The sequence below is a fragment of the Balaenoptera acutorostrata genome, chromosome X (assembly GCF_949987535.1).
Source record: "Balaenoptera acutorostrata chromosome X, mBalAcu1.1, whole genome shotgun sequence".
NCBI lineage: Eukaryota > Metazoa > Chordata > Mammalia > Artiodactyla > Balaenopteridae > Balaenoptera > Balaenoptera acutorostrata.
The window spans coordinates 91,103,430-91,128,247 of NC_080085.1; the positions used below are offsets into that span (position 1 = coordinate 91,103,430).

At 38.6% G+C, this 24,818-nt stretch overlaps 1 protein-coding gene across 3 annotated transcripts; it reads right to left on the minus strand.

The window, feature by feature from the left end:
* Positions 1-394: 394 nt before the first annotated feature.
* LOC130706525 (protein BEX1-like) lies at positions 395-2,159 on the minus strand. Of its 3 annotated transcripts, none has more exons than XM_057539070.1 (3): positions 2,090-2,159; positions 1,366-1,443; positions 395-1,032 (listed from the first exon to the last, which is right to left on the minus strand). In XM_057539070.1, the coding sequence occupies exon 3, from the start codon at positions 1,025-1,027 to the stop codon at positions 641-643; it is 387 nt and encodes a 128-aa protein (XP_057395053.1). In that variant the 5' UTR covers positions 1,028-1,032; positions 1,366-1,443; positions 2,090-2,159; the 3' UTR covers positions 395-640. The 3 variants fall into 3 exon arrangements, with proteins under 3 accessions (XP_057395053.1, XP_057395052.1, XP_057395051.1); XM_057539069.1 differs by lacking the exon at positions 2,090-2,159 and adding an exon at positions 1,857-2,002; XM_057539068.1 differs by lacking the exon at positions 2,090-2,159 and adding an exon at positions 1,713-1,815.
* Between the last annotated feature and the right edge of the window lie 22,659 nt (positions 2,160-24,818).

Below are 24,818 nucleotides of genomic sequence, written 5' to 3' on the forward strand. Positions count from 1 at the left end.
GGGCGGCGCGGCCAAAGGAAAAAAAAAGTACATGGAGGATATAATGTGTGGGTTGCCAGGACCTCAAATCTTAAAAATGAGGATGCCCTCTGAGAGTTCTAAATGGATAAATCTGATAGACAATGAACATGGCTTTCCGTCTCTGTGAATAACACAAGAAATTATCTGTGGATGTGATACTGAAAACGTTGGGAAGATCTAGTACTCCAATTAGCATCATCTGGGAGTTGTCCAATGCAGGTAAAAAAAAAAAAAAAACAACGAGAAAATAGAGATAAGAAAATAAAAATTATTCATAGTTCTACCATAAAGAGATACTTTTACTTTATATATCCTTAGACTGTCTATTCATATATAAAATATAAACGATTTTAAGGGAAAAAAACAGAGAATGCTTTTTTAAACTGCTTTATTAACGTCACAATATATAAAGAACATCTCTCCATGCAATAGGTAAAACTCTCCTGCTGACAGAAACTTACAGATTGGGTCAGAAACACAACATTCAATTAGAAGCTGGTAACAGGAGACCCACAAGAAACAAGTAACACCAAAAGGTTTACAACAAAGGTACATCACAAACATGTAAGTTTAGGAAGCAGGTGTGTCTCCCTACTAACTTCAGGGAAAACATCAGGATTCAAGGCATAAGGCAAAACTCATCATGATGGTCATGGTGAGGGGGGTCCATGCTAACTGCCCACAGACTATGACTCAACTGCTTTTCCCTCAGATTTTCCATCAGCTGCCTCACCTCCTCCCCAATCCTTTCCATATTCTCTTCTCTCATCCTTGCCTGTGGCTCTTCAAGCCTCTGAGTCATGTCCCATCTATACTGCAGGATGGGCTGCCTAACACGGAACCTCCTACGATTTCCTCTAGGTACACAATATTCACCAGCTTCCAAAGGGAGGGCGAAGGGCTCTCCTTTATTAGCATCCTGCCCCTTTTCATCCTTGTTTTCATTCTCCTGGTTGGCATTTTCCATGTAGAGATTTTTTACTGCTTGTTCCTCTTTGGACGTCATTGCTCCTATGAGACAAAAGAGAGAAGGGACTATTTTCTGGGTGGACTGATCAGCACCGAGGACAGAGGCCCTACTAAGCACCTCTCAAGACTTCCAGCCCCGGATGTAAAGGCTCTTCAAATTTTCGTTTTCCCACCTGAGAGGCTCCCTACGCCCTCTAGGGGGCCCCCAGTCCAAGCTCTCCCCCTCCCTCGCCCAAAACCCACCATTTTCCCTGCCTATCCATGCCCACGTCTCTGCAGGCACCAAAATGGAGGACGGGGTAGGGGGGAGCATTTGGGGGGGTCTTAGGGCTATCCACACGTTCCCCCCACCTGCCCACTGTCCCCCGCACCGACCTGGGCCTATCCTCGCGGTCTCCTGCTCCTCCCGATTCTTGCTGCAAGTGCGCCGCCGCGACACTTCCACTCGCAGACCTGCAGAGAGTAAGGGTGGGGGAAGGGGGGCTGCTGCATCCGGACGCTCGGCCCCTTCTCGGCCCCGCATCTCCCACCCCCGGCCACCCCCACCCAGCGTCCCCCGCTCCCATCCTCAGCCGCCCCCGCGCCGACCACCATTTTCTACCCCGAGAAGAAGGGGGGCGGGGCGGGGCGGGGCGGGGCGGGGGCGTCGGAAAAGCTCGCTGTGTTGCGAGAAGCAGGCCGTCACCTCAGGGCCGCGCGGCCCGCCCCCAGAGAAGGCCTACCGTTTTCTGTGGCCAAACGCCAGGCCGCAGGGGGCATGGGGGCTGCGGTCTCTGCCCCGGGGCAACCGGACCCCCAGGGAGGGGTCCGCAGGCCGTGTCCGCTCGCCAACGCCACCTCTGCGGACCCCTCTCCGGGTCCCTTACCTGCTGCTCCCGCGCCTCGTATTCTTGGGGGCCGACCTCGGCCAGCACTCCCTCAGGGCCACCGGGAGCAGGGACCGAGAAGGGAGCGAGCGACGGCCGGGTCTAACACTAGAGCAGGGCACGCTCGAGTTGGCGCGGGCCGGTCATGTGCGCCCTCCGTCACCGCGGGACGCCACGCCTTCGCACCGCCCCCCTTCTGCCCCGTGGGGTCGCGAAGAGCCGGCGGTGCTCACCTCCCCCTGCCCCCCGTGTCACTTGTCCAAGCACCGGCTTGGGCCCCGACGCTTTCCTTTCTTTGTGTGTTCCTGGGCCTTTCTCTAAAGGCCACGGAAGGGCAGTATCTTCCCAGGGGGCGGGGGGCCGTTGACCATTACCAATGCTCTTCTGGGGACTTGCTTTTGCCCTCCTCTGCTCCCAGGACACACCTCCTTCCACCTGCTGTGCTTTCTGCTACCAATCTCTCCCTTTTCCCTCCACAAAAATGCATAGAAGAAATGTGTCCAGAAGAGAGCCCAGGAGAGAGGCTTTTAAAAAATTCTTAATATCTCTCTGTTTTGCCCCCTTTATTTTGGACAAAAAAGTCAATATACTTTTTAAAAAGGAAGTAAATCGTTTTTATTTGAAAAACAGCGTTAAAGTTGGAAAAAAAACCAACCACCTGTCTCTTCTGCAGTCATTATATAAATATAGACTCTACAGGCAGCTACGTTTTTAGAATTTGGAAAAGGACAGGGCAGCTGATGGCTCCTCTTGTGAGTGGCCTCTAGATACATGAGGCCCTTCCATGAGGTGAGCCAATAAGTGTGTAGTGCAGCAGACCCTTGTTTGTTTTTCAGAACTAAAACAACAACAGAAACGCCTTCACAAATATCTGATTCAAAAGGCAATAAGTATGCCTATTTGCAAATCGCATGATCATGTATTGATAGACTCCTAAGGGATCTACAATAAACCTACTGTAGAAGTAAGAATTTAATTTAGCATGGTTGTAGTTATGGATAGATATACAAAAACTCAGTTGTGTTCCTGTATGCTAGCAATGAACCATTGGAAATTGAAATTTTGTGTGTGTGTATGAAATGTATGATAGGTTCCAAAAACGTGAAATACTTAGGGATAAATTTAAGAAAACGTAGAAAACATATACATTGAAAACTACAAAAGACTGCTGAAAGAAGCTAAAGGTCAGAATAAATGTGAAGGTAAACCATGATCCTGCGTCAAGAAATTCAGTACTGTTAAGATATTAATTCTCTCCAAATTGATCTATAAATTCAGTGCAGTCAAAATAAAACTTGCAGTAGGCAACTTCATGTAAACTGATAAACTTAATCCCAAATTTATATGGAAATGCAAAGTGCCTAGAATAGACAAAATAATTTTGAAAAGAAAACCACAAATCTGGAAAATTGCATTATCTGAGTTCCAGACTTATGATGTAGTAGTAAAGGTAGTGTAGTAGTGGCATGTACAGACATTGGGCTTATCAAAAAAAAAAAAAATGTCTGCTCTTTGAAAGATATGGTTAAGAAAATGAAGTGGGAAGCTGGGAGAAAATACTTATAATATGTGTAACCAACAAAAGGTTTGTATCCAGAAGATAAATAAAGAACTCTTAAATTTCAAAATAAGAAAGCAAACAATGCAATTTAAAAATTTCACAAAAGTACATATGCAAATTACCAATGAGCTCATGGAAAGATCCTCAATCTCATTAATCGTCAGGAAAATGTAAAAAACAAGACAAAACAAAACCCAGAATTAAATATCACTGCACACTCATCAGAGTAGCTAATATTTAAAAGTCAGACAATCCTAAGTATTTTTTTTAAATAGTAGTCTCTTATCCATGTCTTTACGTCACCACTTTTTTTTAAAAGTCTTTATTGAATTTGTTACAAAATTGCTTCTGTTTTACGTTTTGGTTTTTTTGGCCACAAGGCATGTGGGATCTTAGTTCACATCCCCTGCACTGGAAGGCGAAGTCTTAACCACTGTACCACCAGAGAAGTCCCCAATCCTAAGTATTTTTGAGGATATGGAACAACTGGAACTCTCATTCATTGCTGGTAAGAAGTTCAACCACCTTGAAAGACTTCAACAGTTTCTTGAAAAGTTAAACTTATACTTACCATATGTCCCAGAAATTCCACTCTTAGGAATTTTCCCAAACAGAATTTAAAACATTTCCTCAAAAAGATTTGCACAGGAATGTTCACAGCAATTTCATTTATGATAGGCCCTAAGTGGATACAATCCAAATGTCCATCAAGAAATGAATAGAGAAACAAATTTGATGTTTTCATGAATTAGAATACTACTAAGCAATAGAAAGAGGCAAACTACTGGTACAAGCAATAACAGAGATGCATCTCAAGACATATTATACTTAGGGAAAGATACCAGACACAAAATAGTACATTCTGTGTGATTCCATTTATATAAAGTTAGAGGCAAAACTAAATTATATTGATATAAATTTAATCAAATCAATGTTTGCCTGGCTTGAAGGTTGTGATTTTTCTGACTGTAAAAGGGGCATAACAGAACTTTCTTAGCTGAGGGAAATGTTCTCTATCTTGACAGAGTAGTGACTCCACTGGAAAATACATTTGTTGAAATCATTGAATTGTATAGTTAAAATGTATGTATCTTATTGTATGTAAATTATACCCCAGTAAAGGAAATTAAAAATCAAATTATCTAGGAATAAATCTAATTAAATACTTATAAGACCTCTATACTGAAAATTATAAAATAATTCTGAGAAACATTAAAGAAGACCTAAATAAGTATAGAAATATGGATTGAAAGACTCAATATTTTCAAGTGGTCAATTATTCCCAAATTGATATATAAATTCAATGCAATCCATATAAAAATCCCAGCAGGTTATTTTTCTGTTGGCAAGCAGATTCCAACTATGTATATGAAAATGCAAAGAAAGAGCCAAATATAGCCAAGACAACTTTGAAGAAGAGAGCTCCAAGATTTCCATACTAGATACCAAACTTAATACAATGCTATAGTGAATAAATAGTATGACATTGTCTCAAATATTAACATATATGTGTATACACACAGACACAGACACACACGTATGGACCTGTGAAACATACCTACACATACTGTCACTTGATTTATGGCAAAGATGACAGTGCAGTGGAGAAAGGATTTAAAAAATAAAAAGTCATAGCAGGTCAAATAAATATCCATGTGTGAAGAATATTTGTTAACTCCACCTAAGTAACACACAAAAATAAATTCCCAGAGGATTGCAGATCTAAATGGGAAAGGTAAAAATGTCATTCTAATGCAAAATGCACAGGAAATCATCTTCATGACTTTAGAGTAGGCAGTGTTCTTAAAGAGGGCACAAAAAGGACTAATTACAAAGGATAAAAAAGATTATAAATTGTACTTTATTAATATCAGAAACTTCCATTCATCAAAAGACATATCAAAAGAATAAGGAAGCAAGCCACAAACTAGGAGAAGATTTTTGGAACACATATATCTGAGAAATGATTTGTATCTATAATGTATAAAGAACTCTCAAAAATGAATAAGAAATAGACAATCCAATAGAAAAATGGGCAAACACTTTAAAACAGCAACTCAAAACACAGAATATCCAAATGTCTAGAATTTGTGTAAATATGCTCAACTTCATTAGTGTGCAGAGAAATGCAAATTGAAACCAAAATGTGATACCACTAAACACCACCCAGAATGTCTAAAATAATAAAGACAGAAAATATCAAGTGTTTTTTTTAATTAATTAATTTATTTATTTATTTTTATTTTTGGCTGTGTTGGGTCTTCGTTTCTGTGCAAGGGCTTTCTCTAGTTGCAGCAAGCAGGGGCCACTCTTCATCGCGGTGCGCGGGCCTCTTACTATCACGGCCTCTCTTGTTGCGGAGCACAGGCTCCAGACGCGCAGGCTCAGCAATTGTGGCTCAGGGGCCCAGTTGCTCCGCGGCATGTGGGATCCTCCCAGACCAGGGCTCGAACCCATGTCCCCTGCATTGGCAGGCAGATTCTCAACCACTGTGCCACCAGGGAAGCCCCAAGTGTTTTACAAGTACAATTAGAACTGGTACTATCACTTTGGAAAACTATTTAGCAGAATATATAAAGGTAAACATATGTATACTCTATGACCCAGCACTCTCACTCTAGATTCGCCCGTAATAAAAATGTGTGCATTGGTTTACCAAACAACATTTACACCTATGTTCATAATAGCACTTTTTAAACTGCCCAATATTACCAAGTACTCAAATGTTCTTCATCAGGAAAATGTACAGGTTAATTGTGTATTAACACAGTGTATTATTCAGCAATAAAAATGTACAAATTAGAGGACCTTCAAGATGGCAGAGTAGTAAGACGTGGAGATCACCTTCCTCCCCACAAATACATCAAAAATACATCTACATGTGTAACAACACCTACAGAACACCTACTGAAGGCTGGCAGAAGACCTCAGACTTCCCAAAAGTCAAGAAACTCTCCACATACCTGGCTGTGTGTCTGACAGGGATTTGGTGCTCTGGCCAGGTGTCAGGCCTGAGCATCAGAGGTGGGAGAGCCAAGTTCAGGACATTGCTCCACCAGAGACCTCCTGGCCCCATGTAATATCAATCGGCGAGAGCTCTCCCAGAGATCTCCATCTCAACACTAAGACCCAGCTCCACTCAACAACCAGCAAGCTCCAGTACTAACACCCCATGCCAAACAACTAGCAAGACAGGAACACAACCCCAACGATTAGCATAGAGGCTGGCTGAAATCATACTGAGTTCACAGACACCCCAAAACACACCACTGGACTCGGTCCTGCCCAGCAGAAAGACAAGGCAGGACTCGGTCCTGCCCAGCAGAAAGACAAGATCCAGCCTCATCCACCAGAACACATCCACCAGAACACAGGCACCAGGAGCAAGGTAAAAACCCACCAGACCAAACAAATGAAGAGGAAATAGGCAGTCTACCTGAAAAAGAATTCAGAGTAATGATAGTAAAGATGATCCAAAATCTTGGAAATAGAATGGAGAAAATACAAGAAAGGTTTAACAAGGGCCTAGAAGAACTAAAGAGCAAATAAAAATGATGAACAACACATTAAATGAAATTAAAAATTCTCTAGAAGGAATCAATAGCAGAATTACTGAGGCATAAGAATGGTTAAGTGACCTGGAAGATAAAATAGTGGAAATAACTACCACAGATCAGAATAAAGAAAAAAGAATGAAAAGAATTGAGGACAGTCTCAAAGACCTCTGGGACAACATTAAATGCACCAACATTCAAATTATAGGGGTCCCAGAAGAAGAGAAAAAGAAAGGGTCTGAGAAAATTTTTGAAGAGATTATAGTTGAAAATTTCCCTAATATGGGAAGGGAAATAATCAATCAATTCCAGGAATTGCAAAGAGTCCCATACAGGATAAATCCAAGGAGAAACACGCCAAGACACATATTAATCTATCAATATTAAGCTTTCAAAAATTATATATAAAGAAAAAATATTAAAAGCAGCAAGGGAAAAACAACAAATAACATACAAGGGAACACCCATAAGGTTAACAGCTGATCTTTCAGCAGAAGCTCTACAAGCCAGAAGGGAGTGGCAGGACATATTTAAAGTGATGAAAGGGAAAAACCTACAACCAAGATTACTCTACCCAGCAAGGATCTCATTCAGATTCGACAGAGAAATTAAAACCTTTAAAGACAAGCAAAAGCTAAGAGAATTCAGCACCACCAAACCAGCTGTACAACAAATGCTAAAGGAACTTCTCTAGGCAGGAAACACAAGAGAAGGAAAACACCTACAATAACAAACCCAGAACAATTAAGAAAATGATAATTGGAACATACATATTGATAATTACCTTAAATGTAAATGGATTAAATGCTCCAAACGAAAGACAAAGACTGGCTGAATGGATGCAAAAACAAGACCCATATATATGCTGTCAACAAGAGACCCACTACAGACTTAGGGACACATACAGACTGAAAGTGAGGGGATGGAAAAATATTCCATGCAAATGGAAATCAAAAGAAAGCTGGAGTAGCAATTCTCATATCAGACAAAATCGACTTTAAAATAAAGACTATTACAAGAGATAAAGAAGTACACTACATAATGATCAAGGGACCAATCCAAGAAGAAGATATAACAATTGTAAATACTTATGCACCCAACATAGGAGCACCTCAAAACATAAGGAAAATGCTAACAGCCATAAAAGGGGAAATCGACAGTAACACAGTAATAGTAGGGGACTTTAACACCCCACTTTCACCAATGGACAAATCAACCAAAATGAAAATAAATAAGGAAACACAAGCTTTAACTGATACATTAAACAAGATGGACTTAATTGATATTTATAGGACATTCCATCCAAAATAACAGAATACATTTTCTTCTAAAGTGCTCATGGAACATTCTCCAGGATAGATCATATCTTGGGTCACAAATCAAGCTTTGGAAATTTAAGAAGCTTGAAATCGTATCAAGTATCTTTTCCGTTGACAACACTATGAGACTAGATATCAATTACAGGAAAAAAACTGTAAAAAGTACAAACACATGGAGGGTAAACAATACACTACTAAATAACCAAAGCATCACTGAAGAAATCAAAGAGGAAATCAAAAAATACCTAGAGACAAATGGCAATGAAATCATGATGACCCACAACCTATGGGATGCAGCAAAAGCAGTTCTAAGAGGTAAGTTTATAGCAATACAATTCTACCTCAAGAAACAAGAAAAATCTCAAATAAACAGCCTAACCTTACACCTAAAGCAATTAGAGAAAGAAGAACAAAAAACCCCCAAAGTTAGCAGAAGGAAAGAAATCATAAAGATCAGATCAGAAATAAATGAAAAAGAAATGAAGGAAACAATAGCAAAGATCAATAAAACTAAAAGCTGGTTCTTTGAGAAGATAAACAAAATTGATAAACCATTAGCCAGACTCATCGAGAAAAAAAGGGAGAAGACTCAAATCAACAGAATTAGAAATGAAAAAGGAGAAGTAACAACTGACACTGCAGAAATACAAAGGATCATGAGAGATTACTACAAGCAATTATGTGCCAAGAAAATGGACAACCTGGAAGAAATGGACAAATTCTTAGAAAAGCACAACCTTTTGAGACTGAACCAGGAAGAAATAGAAAATATAAACAGACCAATCACAAGCACTGAAATTGAAACTGTGAGTAAAAATCTTCCAACAAACAACAGCCCAGGACCAGAAAGATTCATAGGCAAATTCTATCAAACATTTAGAGAAGAGCTAACACCTATCCTTCTCAAACCCTTCCAAAATATAGCAGAGGGAGGAACACTCCCAAACACATTCTACAAGGCCACCATCACCCTGATACCACAACCAGACAAAGATGTCACAAAAAAAAGAAAACTACAGGCCAATATTACTGATGAACATAGATGCAAAAATCCTCAACAAAATGCTAGCAAACAGAATCCAGCAGCACATTAAAAAGATCATACACCATGGTCAAGTGGGGTTTATCCCAGGAATGCAAAGATTCTTCAATATACACAAATCAATCAATGTGATACACCATATTAACAAATTGAAGGAGAAAAACCATAAGATAATCTCAATAGTTGCAGAAAAAGCTTTCAACAAAATTCAACACCCATTTATGATAAAAACTCTCCAGAAAGTGGGCATAGAGGGAACCTACCTCAACACAATAAAAGCCATATATGATAAACCCACAGCCAACATCATTCTCAATGGTGAAAAACTGAAACCATTTCCACTAAGATCAGGAAGAAGGCAAGGGTGCCCACTCTCACCACTATTATTCAACATAGATTTGGAAGTTTTAGCCACAGCGATCAGAGAAGAAAACGAAATAAAAGGAATACAAATTGGAAAAGAAGAAGTAAAACTGTCACTGTTTGTAGATGACATGCTACTATACATAGAAAATCCTAAAGATGCCACCAGAAAACTACTAGAGCTAATCAATGAATTTGAAAAAGTAGCAGGATACAAAATTAATGCACAGAAATCTCTTGCATTCCTATACACTAACAACGAAATATCTGAAAGAGAAATTAAGGAAACACTCCCATTTACCATTGCAACAAAAATAACAAAATACCTAGGAATAAACCTACCTAAGGAGACCAAAGACCTGTATGCAGAAAAATATGACACTGATGAAAGAAATTAAAGATGATACAAGCAGATGGAGAGGTATACCATGTTCTTGGATTGGAAGAATCAACATTGTGAAAATGACTATACTACCCAAAGCAATCTACAGCTTCAGTACAATCCCTATCAAACTACCACTGGCATTTTTCACAGAACTAGAACAAAATATTTCACAATTTGTATGGAAACACAAAAGACCCCGAATAGCCAAAACAATCTTGAGAAAGAAAAATGGAGCTGGAGGAATCAGGCTCCTGGACTTCAGACTATACTACAAAGCTATAGTAATCAAGACACTATGGTAGTGGCATGGAAATAGAAATATAGATCAATGGAACAGGAGAGAAAGCCCAGAGATAAGCCCACACACATATAGTCACCTTATTTTTGATAAAGGAGGCAAGAATATACGGTGGAGAAAAGACAGCCTCTTCAATAAGTTGTGCTGGGAAATCTGGACAGCTACGTGTAAAAGAATGAAATTAGAACACTCCCTAACACCATACACAAAAATAAACTCAAAATGGAGTAAAGACCTAAATGTAAGGCCAGACACTATAAAACTCTTAGATGAAAACATAGGCAGAACAATATCACATAAATCACAGCAAGATCTTTTTTGACCCACCTCCTAGAGAAATGGAAAAAAACCAAAAATAAACAAATGGGACCTAATGAAACTTAAAAGCTTTTGCACAACAAAGAAAACCATAAACAACACAAAAAGACAACACTCAGAATGGGAGAAAATGTTTGCAAACGAAGCAACTGACAAAGGATTAATCTCCAAAATTAGCAAGCAGCTCATGCAGGTCAATATCAAAGAAAGAAACAACCCAATCCAAAAATGGGCAGAAGACCTAAATCAACATTTCTCCAAAGAAGATATACAGATTGCCAACAAACACATGAAAGGATGCTCAACATCACTAATCATTAGAGAAATGCAAATCAAAACTACAATGAGGTATCACCTCACACCGGTCAGAATGGCCATCATCAAAAAATCTACAAACAATAAATGCTGGAAAGGCTGTGGAGAAAAGGGAACCCTCTTGCACTGTTGGTGGGAATGTAAATTGATAGAGCCACTATGGAGGTTCCTTAAAAAACTAAAAATAGAACTACCATGTGACCCAGCAATCCCACTACTGGGCATATACCCTGAGAAAACCATAATTCAAAACAGTCATGTACCACAATGTTCATTTCAGCTCTATTTACAATAGCCAGGACATGGAAGCAACCTAAGTGTCCATCAACAGATGAATGAATATAGAAGATGTGGCACATATATATATACAATGGAATATTACTCAGCCATAAAAGGAAACAAAATTGAGTTATTTGTAGTGAGGTGGATGGACCTAGAGTCTCTCATACAGAGTGAAGTAAGTCAGAAAGAGAAAAACAAATACCATATGCTAACACATATATATGGAATCTAAAAAAACGAAATGGTTCTGAAGAACCTAGGGGCAGGACAGGAATAAAGACTCAGACATAGAGAATGGACTTGAGGACATGGGGAGGGGGAAGTGTAAGCTGGGATGAAGTGAGAGAGTGGCACTGACATATATACACTACCAAATTTAAAATAGGTAGCTAAAGGGAAGCAGCCGCATAACACAGGGAGATCAGCTCGGTGCTTTGTGACCACCTAGAGGGGTGGGATAGGGAGGGTGGGAGGGAGACACAAGCACGAGGGGCTATGAGGATATATGTATACATATATCTGATTCACTTTGTAATACAGCAGCAACTAACACAACAATGTAAAGCAATTATACTCCAATAAAGATGTTAAAAAATGTACAAATTACAACTACACATAATATAAATGGATCTCACAAACATAATATTGAGATAAAGAAGCCAGAGTGAAAAAGAATAATGTATATGAGTTTGTATGTATTTCAACATAGGCATAACCATCATAACTATCTATGATGCTAGAATTCAGGGTAGTGGCAGTCTTGGGTAAATGACTGGAATGGAATTTCTACAGTGTTGTTAATGTTCTGGGTTTTTTGCTTTGAGTGTTTGTTAAATGGTTTTAGTTTGTAAAAGTTTATTGAGCTACATATTTATGATTTGGGCACTTTTACATATGTATTTTATTTCTATTAAAATGTTCCCTAAATGCCGAACAAACTTACATCATTCCTCTCATAGTAAACTGTTAAACTCAAAAAAAATTCTCACATTATTGGTGGGTATATAGTTTGGTACATTCTTTTTTAAATTTTTATTTTATTGAAGTACAGTTGATTTACAATGTTGTGTTAATTTCTACTGTACAGTAAAGTGATTCTGTTATACATATATCATTTTTTTCATATTCTTTTCTATTGTTGTTTATCACAGGATATTGAGTTTAGCTCCCTGTGCTTTACAGTAGGACCTTGTTGTTTATCTGTAATTTGGTTCATTCTTTCTGGAGAGCTATTTGACAGGAATTATTAAAAGAAATGTTCATATTGTTTCATATAGTCATTTAATTTTTTGCATTCTGTTCTACAGAAAAAAATCATACATGTGTGGAAAGATTTGCACATAAAGATGTTCTTTGTAGTAAAACAAATAAAGGAAAACAATAGAAGAAACAAAGTATACAAATATAGGTTATTGGGCTTAAACAAGTTATTGCCTATCCACATAATTGAGTTCTGTTAAGTAGTAAAAGTACACTGTAAAAGTGTATTTAATGATAAAGAATACCTTTCATGATTTACACTTTAAATAATAGAAAAGTAGATTAGAAACAATATGCTCAATGGGATTGTATTATATATCTATATGCATATGTATACATATAAACATAGAATGTAGTTGATAAAATATAATCAATCCTTATTTCTGAATATTCTTATACAATCAATATTAAAACAAGCAATTTCTGTACATAAAACCACCAGAAACAAGCATAGCAAATAACAAACTAGGAAACATGCACAATTTTAACCTCATTTTTCCATGCTTCAGAAAAAAGTGATATGGAGAAATCCTTTCTTTTCACATGGAAAATCTATCACTCCCTTCACAGTTTATTTAGGATACAGGATAAGCCACTGTAATAGAGACCCCAAGAATACAATGGTTCAGACAAGAGGGAAGTGTATTTCTCTCATACAAAATAGTCCAGAGATAGGAAGGGACTTTTGGGCAGGTGAATTTGTCTGCTGTATGAGGTCAGGTGCCTTCTATTCTGTTGCTCTGCTATCTCCTAGAGTGTTGTCCTTATACTTCGTCTGAGTTCTAGGACACAGGAAGGAGGAAAGAGAAAGTAGTAGGCAAACAATTCCCTTTTAAAAATTGATACAGAAGTTGCACATTCCACATCTGCTCATATTCTATTGCAAAGAACTTGAACAAAAGACATACTGTACTTGGCTACAAAGGAGGCTAGGGAATGTTAATTTCTTGTTGGGTGATCAAGAGTTCTTCTAAAACATTGGGAAAGGAAATCCTGTTACTTAGAGGGAGATAGGGAAAATTGTCACTGGGGGCAATTAGCAGTCTTGGGTAAAAGAAGTGATGGCAATAAAGTTAACAATCATCAGTCAAACTGGTAAAGTTGATCATCTGAGATACTACATCCACACACAATTCCATTTAGTGCAAAACAAAGTTTTCTCTATGTCTAAGAAAAATCAACTGGGTGAATAGCCGTGTGGTGTACAGAGACCCTGATCATCCATATTTACTATAACTTTGTCATAGTTAAATTTTTGTGAACACCACTGATTATTTCCTTAGGATGGATACCTAGGAATGAATTTGTGGGCTCAAGGGGCACCCATATTTTAAATGTAAATGCCTGAGTTCTATACAGAAAGGTGGAGAAATTCATATTCCATTACCTGGAAATAAGTGAGAAAGCCCTTGGGGGAGTGTAGAGTACAGACTTCCTGATTTTGTGTCATAAAGAGCTTGCACTGAACCCACTTTGAGACCATAGACACCATCAATAGACTTAAGTACCTCTAAAGGAGGACTAAGTAGACTTGTACTCACAAGGCAGCATGAGACAGGCCAGAGTAATTAGTGATAAGCATAGTGGGCCTGGCTTCAGTCAGACAGGTCTCCTCTTTCCCACCCTACTTCTAGGTAGTGCCCATGTTCTGAGGCCCAGGTCAAGGTCCTTTTCCTCCTCAAGGCTTTCTCTGTTTTGAGCCAACCTGGCCATTGCTATCTCCAAGCTCCTATTGCCTTGACAGTTCACCCTTTCCTTTAGCTTTCTCCAAATGGCCTCACATGTAGGGGTATTTGGCCTACCTAGAGAGAGTATATCTTTCACCAGCGTAGTACCCTCCTCTGAGACCTAGCCCTTATCATTCAGAGCACACAGGGCAGGGCTTGGGCATCTGAGGAGGTCCCCAAAATACCTATTGACTCAACCGTGAACAAAGGGAAGAAATTGAATGGAGAATATGGGAGAGGACATAGGGTTATATTGAGACAGTCTTCATTCTAAAGCCTGGATTGGTTCCCAGACTCAACACTAACCAGCTGTGTAACCTTGGACACCTTACTTAAACCTCTCAAAAGGAGAGAGAGAGAGAATGGAGGGAAGAACACCAGAGGAGAGTGTGCCATAACAGTTCAGAAGGGCCTAAACCAGCATAATAAGTTCAGCTGTCACAATAAAGAAAGATGGAGGCTTACTGGCTATCAAAGTGGGTGAGAGTCAGACAAGGCTCTGAAATTTCAAGACAGAGTGACTAGACAAGTTAATACGGTAGGTTGGGTTAATTAATGTTAAAGGCACACGATCTCACTCAAAGATGACTATAAAATATCAACGGAAGACCTAAAAGTCAAGTTGGCCCCCATAGACCTGTAGTCACCAAATTATATCAACTGGGTAAGAGCAAACTGTTGGAGTCAATATTTTAATCTCCTAGATATAGCTGCAAATTTGCAGGATTAGAGGAAAGAGGATCAGGTTGAACCAGAAGTAGGTAGTTAGCAAATTCCAGACTGTGAGAAACCCTACAAGTGAAACAGCCCAAGTTCTTCCATAGATAATTTGTAAGGAAAAGAAAGAGATGGAGGAAAAAGCCATACATTAATGGAGACTTTAAATAAACAAATTTTTTTAAAGAGCAAGAATAAACTATAGTATATAGCTATGTACATTTGGAAGATAAAACCATAAAGAAACCAAAGACAGTGATTACTATAAAAGCCAGGATAGCAGTTACTTTCAGGGGGGAAATGGGAAGTTTCATTTAGGGTGGGGCATCTAATGGGGCTTCTGGGGTAGCTGAAAAAGTTCTATTTATTGATCTGAATTATGGTTACAGGAGTGTTCACCTCACAATATTTCACTACCCTGTACATTTTAAATGTTTCTAGGTTATATTTTATAATAAAAATGCTTTAAAATTTACAAGCTTTCTTATTTTACATGAGTTTCAATAATCATAACATGATAACAAGGGTAGTGATAGTGAGGTTTCAGGGTCTCCTAATGACCTCATAATAAACAAGATCAGGGTTGTTAAGAATTCTACCACATGAATTGACTCAGTGATTTCCCAGTTTATATAACTAGTCCTGCATTTCTTTGTTCTACAATTGCATGCAATTATTCAAAATATCACTGTGGTTTTCACTCAATCTGCAGGCAGTGTCCATCTAGGATAAAACTGCTACAAAATTATGACAATTGAGGGGCTCCTGTATAGCCTTTCACAGTCCAAATTCATTTCCTTTTTTGCAGAAGCGTTAGGTTCACCTTGTGTTGATTTTGTTTTGATCACTTTTTAACAACTGTTAGAGATATAATTTACAGACATTAAATTGTACACATATGAAGAATACATTTCTAATGAGTGGTGAGTACTGAAAAGTGTATATTCCCACATAATCACTGCCGCATTTAAGATATAGAACATTTCCATTACCTCAGAAAGTCATGCCCCTTTGCAGTTAGTACCCCAATAAACTTTATTCCAGGAAACAAATAAAATGATTTCTATTACTATAGACAGGTTTTACCTTCTCAGGAATGTTGTATAAATGGAATCATATTGTACATATTCTTTTGTGCCTGGCTTCATCCATATTATTGCCTGCATCAGTTTGTTCCTTTTTATTATTCTACTGTTTGTGTTTAGTATTGCAACATAACAAATAACCCCAATACTTAGGGGCTTAAGACAACAAACATTTATTTTTTTTATTTTTTGATGAACCTCCATGATGTTTTCTATAGTGGCTATACCAATTTACATTCCCACCAACAGTGCACGAGGTTTCTCCTTTCTCCACATCCTCTCCAACACTTATTTGTTGTCTTTTTGTTAATAGCTATTCTGACAGGTGTGAGGTGATACCTCATTGTGGTTTTTATTTGCATTTCTCTGATGATTAGTGATGTTGAGCATCTATCCATGTGTCTGTTGGCCATCTGTATGTCTTTCAAAAAATGTCTATTCAGGTCCTTTGTCCATTTTTTAATTGGGTTGTTTTTTTTGATATTGAGTTATATGAGTTCTTTGTATATCTTGAATATTAACCACTTATCAGATATACTGTTTGCAAATATCTTCTCCCATTCAGTAGGCTGCCTTTGGTATTGTTGATAGATTCCTTCACTGTGTATAAGCTTGTTAGTTTGAGGTATTCCCATTTGTTTATTTTTGCTTTTGTTTCCCTTGTCTGAGGAGACTATATCCAAAAAAATATTGCTGAGACTAATATCAAATTGCTCAATGTCTATGTTTTCTTACAGGAGTTTTATGGTTTCAGTTCTTACATTTAAATTCTTAATACACTTTGGTTGATTTTTGTATATGGTGTGAGAAAGTAATCCAGCTGATTCTTTTGCATATAGCTGTCCAGTTTTCTAACACCATATATTGAAGAGGCTGTCTTTTCCCCATTGTATATTCTTGCCTCCTTTGTTGTAGATTAATTGACCATATATAAGATTGAGTTTATCTTTGGGCTTTCTATTCCCTTCCATAATATATGTGTCTGTTTTTTGTACCAGTACCATACTGTTTTTGATGACTGTAGCTTTGTAGTATAGTTTGAAAGGGGGAGGATGATACCTCCAGCTTTGTTCTTTTTTCTCAAAATTGTTTTGGCTATTTGGGGTCTTTTATGTTTCCATACAAATTTTAGAATTATTTGTTCTAATTCTGTGAAAATTGCCATTGGAATTTTGATAGGGCTTGCATCAAATCTGTAGATTGCCTTGGGGAGTATGGTCATTTCAACAATATTAATTCTTCCAATACATGAACATGGGATATCTTTCCATTGATGTCATCTTAAATTTCTTTCATCAACATCTAATAGTTTTCTGAGTATGTGTCTTTTACCTTGTTGGTTAGATATAGTCCTAGGTATCAATATTTTATTCTTTTTGATACAGTTGTAAATAGGATTGTTTTTCTTAATTTCTTTCTGATAGTTCATTGTTAGTGTATAGAAATGCAACAGATTTCTGTATATTGATTTTGTACCCTGCAAGTTTACTGATTTCATTTATTAGTTCTAATAGTTTTATCATGGCATGTTTAGGATTTTCTATATATAGTATCACGTCACCTGCAAAGAGTAACAATTTTATTTCTTCCTTTACAATGTTGATTACTTTTCTTTTGCTTTCGTGTCTAATAGCTGTAGCTAGGACTTCCAACAAAATATATATTTTATTGGAATATATCAAATACATATCAAATAAAAGTGGTGAGAGTGGGCATCCTTGTCTTGTTCCTGGTCTTAGAGGAAATACTTTAAGTTTTTCACAATTGAAAATGATGTTGGCTGTAGGTTTGTCATATCTGGTCCTTATTATGTTGAAGTATGTTCCCTCTATGCCCACTTTGTGATTTTTTATCATAAATGGATGTTGAATTTTGTCAAAAGCTTTTTCTGCATCTATTGATATGATCATATGTTTTTATTCTTCAATTTTTAATGTAGTGTATCACATTGATTTATTTACAGATAGTGAACCATCCTTGTATCCCTGGGATAAATCTCACTTGATCATGGCGTAGGATCCTTTTAACTATTATTGAATTCAGTTTGCTAATATTTTGTTGAGGATTTTTCCATCTATGTTTGTCAGTGATATTGGCCTATAATTTTCTTTTTTTATGGTCTCTTTGTCTGATTTTGGTATCAGACAAAGGATGATGCTGGACTCATAGACTGAGTTCAGAAGTACTCTTTCCTCTTTAATTTTTTGGAATAGTTTGAGAAGGATAGGTTTTAACTCTTCTTTAAATATTTGTTAGACTTGACCCATTAAGCCGTCTGGTCCCAGACTTTAGTTTGTTGGGAGTTTTCTGTTTTTTGTTTTTTACTGATTCAGTTTCATTACTGGTAATTGGTCTCTTCATATTTTCTATTTCTTCCTGATTCAGTCTTGAGAGATTGCACAGTTATAGGAATTTATCCATTTCTTCTAGGCTGTCCATTTTACTGGCATGTAATTGTTCATAGTAATCTCTTATGATCCTTTGTATTTCTACAGTGTTGGTTGTAACTTCTCTTTCATTTTTTTATTTTATTTGGGCCCTTTTTCTTTTTTCTTGATGAATCTGGCTATAGGTTTATCAATTTTGTTTGTCTTTTCAAAGAACCAGCTCTTAGTTTCATTGATCTTTTCTTGGGTTTTTTAGTCTCTATTTCATTTATTTCTGCTCTGATCTGTATTATTTCTTTCTTTCTAGTAACTTTGGGTTTTATTTGTTTTTCTTTCTCTAGCTGCTTTACATGTAAGGTTAGGTTGTTTCTTTGAGATTTTTCTTGTTTCCTGAGGTAAGCTTGTATCACTATAAACTTCCCTCTTAGAACTGCTTTTGCAATGTCCCATTAGGTTTGGATCATTGTGTTTCCATTTTCATTTGTCCCAGGTATTTTTTTATTTCCTTTTTGATTATTCAGTGACCCATTGATTGTTTAGTAGCATATTGTTTAGCTTCCACATGTTTCTGGTTTTTGCAGGTTTTTTTTTCTTGTACTGGATTTCGACTTTCATGCTGTTGTGGTCAGAAAAGATGTTGGATATCATTTGAATCTTTTAAAATTTATTGACTTGTTTTTTGGTGTAGCTTGTGATCTGTCTTGGAGAATGTTCCATGTGCATTTGAAAAGAATGCATATTTTGTTGCTTTTGGATGGAATGTTCTACATATATCCATCAAGTCTATATGGTCTAATGTGTCACTTAAGGCCAGTGTTTCCTTATTGATTTTCTGTCTGAATGATCTGTCCTTTGATATAATTGGGGTGTTAAAGTCCCCTAATATTATTGTGTTACTGTCAATTTCTCCCTTTGTGTTTGTTCATATTTGCTTTATGTATTTAGATGTGAATGCTAGTACACTTGATTTTGTCCCAGAGGCCTCTTAAACTCTCCTCATTTTTTTTTAAAGTTATACAATTTTTATTTATTTATTTATTTATGGCTGTGCTGGGTCTTCGTTTCTGTGCGAGGGCTTTCTCTAGTTGCGGCAAGTGGGGGCCACTCTTCATCGCGGTGCACAGGCCTTTCATTATTGCGGCCTCTCTTGTTGCGGAGCACAGGCTCCAGACGCGCAGGCTCAGCAATTGTGGCTCACGGGCCCAGCTGCTCCACGGCACGTGGGATCCTCCCAGACCAGGGCTCGAACCCGTGTCCCCCGCATTGGCAGGCAGATTCTCAACCACTGCGCCACCAGGGAAGCCCCCTCTCCTCATTTTTAAAAAATTCTTTTTTCCCTTCAGCTTGGGTCATTCCACTACTCTGTCTTCCAGTTCTCTGATTCATTCCTCTGTATCATCTAATCTTCTGTTAATTCCTTCTACTGTATTTTTTATTTCAGTTATTGTAGTCTTCAGCTCTGTTTGATTCTTTATATTTTTCAACTCTTTTTTGAAATTCTCACTGTGCTCATCCATTCTCCTGAATTCAGTGAGCATCTATATGATCATTACCTTGAACTCTTTATTGGGTAGATAGCTTATCTCCACTTTGCTTAGTTCTTCTCCTGGGGTTTTGTCTTGTTCCTTCGTTTGAAACATATTCCTCTATCTCCTCATTTTGCCTGATTCTCTGTGCTCATTTCTATGTATTAGGCAGGTTGGTTATATTTCCTCATCTTGGAGAAGTGACCTTATGTAGGAGATGTCCTGTTGGGCCCAGTACCACACTCCCTTTTCATCACCAGAGCTCTATGCTCCAAGGATGCCCCCTATGTGGGCTACATGGGCTCTTCTATTGTGGTGGAGCAGACTACTGTGGGCACAGTGGTAGATTGGGTTGGCCCCCAGCCCAGTTGGTTGCCAGGCTCTGCCTCTTGTCATGGTTGCCAATCTGCTCATGGGTGGGCCTGGGTCTTGGGGCAGCTGGCTGTGCAGCTGGAGGGCCCGAGACTGGTGCCAGCCTGCTGGTGGGTGGGTAAACTCCTGTTGCTATAGGCTAGAGGGAGGACTCCAAAATAGTGCTTGCCAGTACCAGTGTCCTTGTGGTAGAAGGAGCTCCCCAAAATGGCTACTGCCAACATCTATGGCCCAGAGGGAGTCCCAGTTGTCTCCTGACTCCCTGGGAGGCTCTCCAAGATCAGCAAGTGGGTCCAAATCAGGCACTATGACTTAGAGCTTGTTAGATTTTGTGTGCACCCTTTAAGAACAGAGTTTCTGTTTCCCACAGCCCTCTACCTCTCCCATACACAAGCTCCACTGGCTTTCAAAGAAGATTTTCTGGGAACTTGCTTTCCTAGTGCAGGAACACTGGACTGGGGAGTCTGATGTGGAGCTTGGACACTTCACTCTCTGGGGAGACCCTCTGCAATTGTGATTATCCTCTCATTTGTGAGTTGCCTACCCAGGGGTGTGGGTCTTTACTATACCATGACTCCACCCCTCCTACCTGTCTCATTGTAGTTCCTTCTTTATATTTTTAGTTGTGGAAATCTTTCCTGTTAGTCTTCAGGTTATTCTCATAGACAGTTGCTCTGTAAATAGTTGTAATTTTGGTGTGCCTGTGGGAGGAGGTGAGTTCAGGGTCTTCCTACTCCACCATGTTGGTCACACCTCAACCATTTTTAATTGTAGAATTCAGTGTCTTTTAGTATACTCACAAATGTACAGTTATCAACACTATCTAGCTCCAGAATATTTTCTTCATTCCAAAAGGAAACCGCAGACCTCTTAAGCATTCACTCCCCATTCTCTCCTCTCTTAGCCCCTGGAATCCATTCATTTGCTTTATGTCTTTATGGACTTGCCTGTTACGGATATTTAATATAAATACAATCGTACAATATGTGGCCTTTTGTGTCTGGCTTGTAACTCACTTGTCATTCTTTGCCCAGCCTCATGAAGTTTCACTTTATGTATGTGCAGCTTAATATATAGCAACAGGCTCAAGGGAAACTTTTAAAAGACTTTTGGAGAATGTTTTTCTGCACTAATCCATCATCTCTGGTATTCTTCCTCACAAACTTCAGCCACCTCTACTTCCAATCTCTTTCTTGTCAACTCAGGAAGGCAAATGCTCCTCCTCTCTATGCCACAATCCACAGGATGTCTTTAGTCAAAATCCAAAGCAATCATAGGGCTCATCTTGATAGCTTCTCTTCTCTCAGGGACCACAGCCTTGTGCTGCCAAATGTCTAGAGTCTAAAAACATTTGTAGTTGTTTGATATATTTGCCCAGTTATCTAGTTCTTCAAGGCAGGAGGATATGCCTAATCCAAGTTTTTCCATCATTTGTCATTTGGTTTATTTGAGCATATTTTGCACAATTCTAGGACTATTTGCTTATAGAGTCCCCTCACCCTGTGTGAAGCCATATTGGAAAAGGAACCAGCAAGTCAGCCTGGTGTCCACCTAACACACAGGACACACCTGGTGTCCACCTAACACCTAATTCACCCCTCCTTGCCATAGCAAAGGGGAGAGTACACTATGTGTCTATCTTCACCCTGCTATCTCTTTTGGATCAACAGAATAAGCAGTGATCTAACTAAGAACCATACACCAGTACCTTGTTCTTGCAGACCTCTCTCTGTATGTAATTCTCTTAGAGCTTCCACCTCCACTTGGTTTAAAAGAGGAAAGAACTATGCTCTTCCTTTCATCCACGAGAAAGGGATAGAATTGACTTTCACCATGTGCCAACCCTGGAGTCAGAATACCTTGGTTAAAATTCTATCTCCACTATTTACTGTGTGACTTTGGGCAAGCTACTTAACCTCTGTACTCCTTAGTTTGCTAATAATAGCACTGTGAGTAGTAATGAATAGTAATTCCGTTAGTATATGTAAAGTGCTTAGAAGAGTGCCTGGTATATGACAAGTATTATATAAGTATGAAGTACTATTGTTGTTGTTGTTGTTATTGTTGTTATAATGAATGACACTGAACTCCCCACAAAGTCTATGGTCCCACAATTCTTTACCTGTCACCCTTACCTGTCTCCTTACACTGATTTGGGAGAAGGAGGACTGGGACATTGTTGTAGATACACGGGTTAGGCGGGTTTTGGTAAGGTCTTATGAAGGTATCAGGTCCCAATTATTAGACTTTTTTTTCATGATACATAATGCCTCTTTGTCCTCACCTATGAGTCCCATCAACCAATAGTAGGGAAACAAATTAAATCTAACTCAATATCTTACTTTGCTTGCATTTGCATGTATTTTTATAACAGCTTTTACTTATAAATGGAGATGTATTCTGTGAAATGTTTAGATAAACCAAAGCTGTCCAGATCTAATAGAATTTTTGGAGAACGAAGTAAAATAAGGCAGGGCAGTGACATGTCATATCTGTTGTTTAGAATCTTCGTTTTATTGGAAGGTAGCAAGATGTAAGGTAAAGAGGCCAGTAAATGTTGTTGTAGTGGTCAGAGTTTATGGCTGCTTGCCTTTGGGAAGTGGCAGTGAAGCCAGAGTGGGAATTGGAAGGATTCCTGAGATACTTTGGAGGTAATCATTGAGACCTGCCACTTATCGGAGTACTTGGTATTTGTCAGTCATGAAGACAATGAAGAAAAAGACCACGCATTTTACAGAAGGTGGAGATGCTGGCAACAGGGAAGACCAGAAAAGCAGGCTTATTAGAAGGATGAACTATGGTATTTGCCATCATTTTTGTAATCTGGTTAGTTAATAAAGAACGACTGCTTTCAAATTGGAAAAAAAAACCACATAAATCTAACGATCTGCATGAAAAGCCGTTTACAGAGGATTCAGGATTTCTCCACCCCAACAACAAATCTTTTGCTTCTATCACAACTAACCATTCCTTAATAACTGTGATAACAATGCTCTACTCTTTTTAAGATCTCTTCTCTTTCTCTTCTTAAATATTTTCTGGAACCATTTACTTCAAAGTGGTTAGTGGCAACTTTGCATTTATAATGAGCCACTGTTTTCCTAAAAACAAATACTAAGAACACATCCCTGGGAATTCCCTGGTGGTCCAGTGGTTAGGACTCCCGTGCTCTCACTGCCTGAGAGGGCCCGGTTCAATCCCTGGTCAGGGAACTAAAATTCTACAAGCCATGCGGTGCAGCCAAAAAAAAAAAAATTAAAAAAAAAAACGTTAAAAAAAAGAACATATCCTTCTTTCTGTTGCATATATTTCAAGCTAACCAATCAACAACAGATTCACTTAGATTAGTACCAAAAGCCTTAGCAACAAAAAGTTTTGTGTGATAAGTGACTAAATGGGGCCAGTTTCTGTTAGTGCTTCTAATTCCCCAGTGTGGCTGAGTAAGGTCTAAGGAAACATAAATAGGATAGAGATGTGTGGGAGAAATGAAAAACTCCTGGATTCTAAATAAGACTGTTGAGGAAAGGTGGGATCTTTTAAACACAGTACTGAGGGAAATACAAGGGCATGGTACAAACTGGGAGACAGAGGGCATGATACTGAGATCGAAGTAGTAAAATTTTATGACTGACTTTTGAGATCTGAAAATCTAGGTATGTAGGATTATGGACTCAGGAGCTCACCTAATGAAAAGGCCTCACATGCTCAGGAGTGCCTCAGAAAGGTAGCCTCCAGTTGCCCTGTACATTTTAAACTTCCAAAAATGTGTCTGCTTGGAGGGTCTATATTTATCTTATGACTCAGCAACAGAAACAGGTGGCTGGGTCTTTTTATCCTCCTATCTTGAATCTTTTTTCCAAATGTACATACTGTTACCGTATTTCTGATTATTAAAAGAATATAATATGTTTATGGGGGAAAAGGGGAAAAGAATAGGAAATTTTCAGAATGAAAGTAAAAACCACAATCCCAGTCATTACTTCCTTTCTTAATTTACCCCACCCCCTCCAATTTGGTTGCAAGAACTTAAGTGCAAGGAAAATGGTGGCTATTAGTGACTGGGGAGAGGGTGGGTGGAGGGAAGACTGCTACCTTTCTGTTCTTGTATTTTAGAAGAGGATGAATAATCCTCTCTCTCCACACAACCATTAAAAAAGTAGCAATTGTTAATATGACTATGGGAAAATGCAGCCCTTCTCTGGTGATCAGAGAAAGGCAAATTCCAACTACAGGGAGAAGGGGCCACTTTTGACCTCTGGAATTAGCAATGACAAAAATGAGTGACAGGGCCTGGTGGGGGGTGGTGGGAGGTTGGTAAGCCGTTCCATTTCTGCAGCACAGCTGGTGGGAGGGGAAAGTGGGGACCAGAGTTGGAGGATGACATAATTCTCACGTGATCAGGAGCTGACGTGAAGTCCTCATATTCCCAGGCTTCTTTCTCCTCTGGGTAC

Excerpts from the sequence above, each read along its gene's own strand:
- LOC130706525 (XM_057539068.1), bottom strand. The coding sequence starts at position 1,749 with ATGCCCCCTGCGGCCTGGCGTTTGGCCACAGAAAACG. Across the intron at positions 1,444-1,712 it reads GCGTTTGGCCACAGAAAACG|GTCTGCGAGTGGAAGTGTCG; the intron begins GTAGGCCTTCTC and ends TACTCTCTGCAG. Across the intron at positions 1,033-1,365 it reads GACCGCGAGGATAGGCCCAG|GAGCAATGACGTCCAAAGAG; the intron begins GTCGGTGCGGGG and ends TTTGTCTCATAG.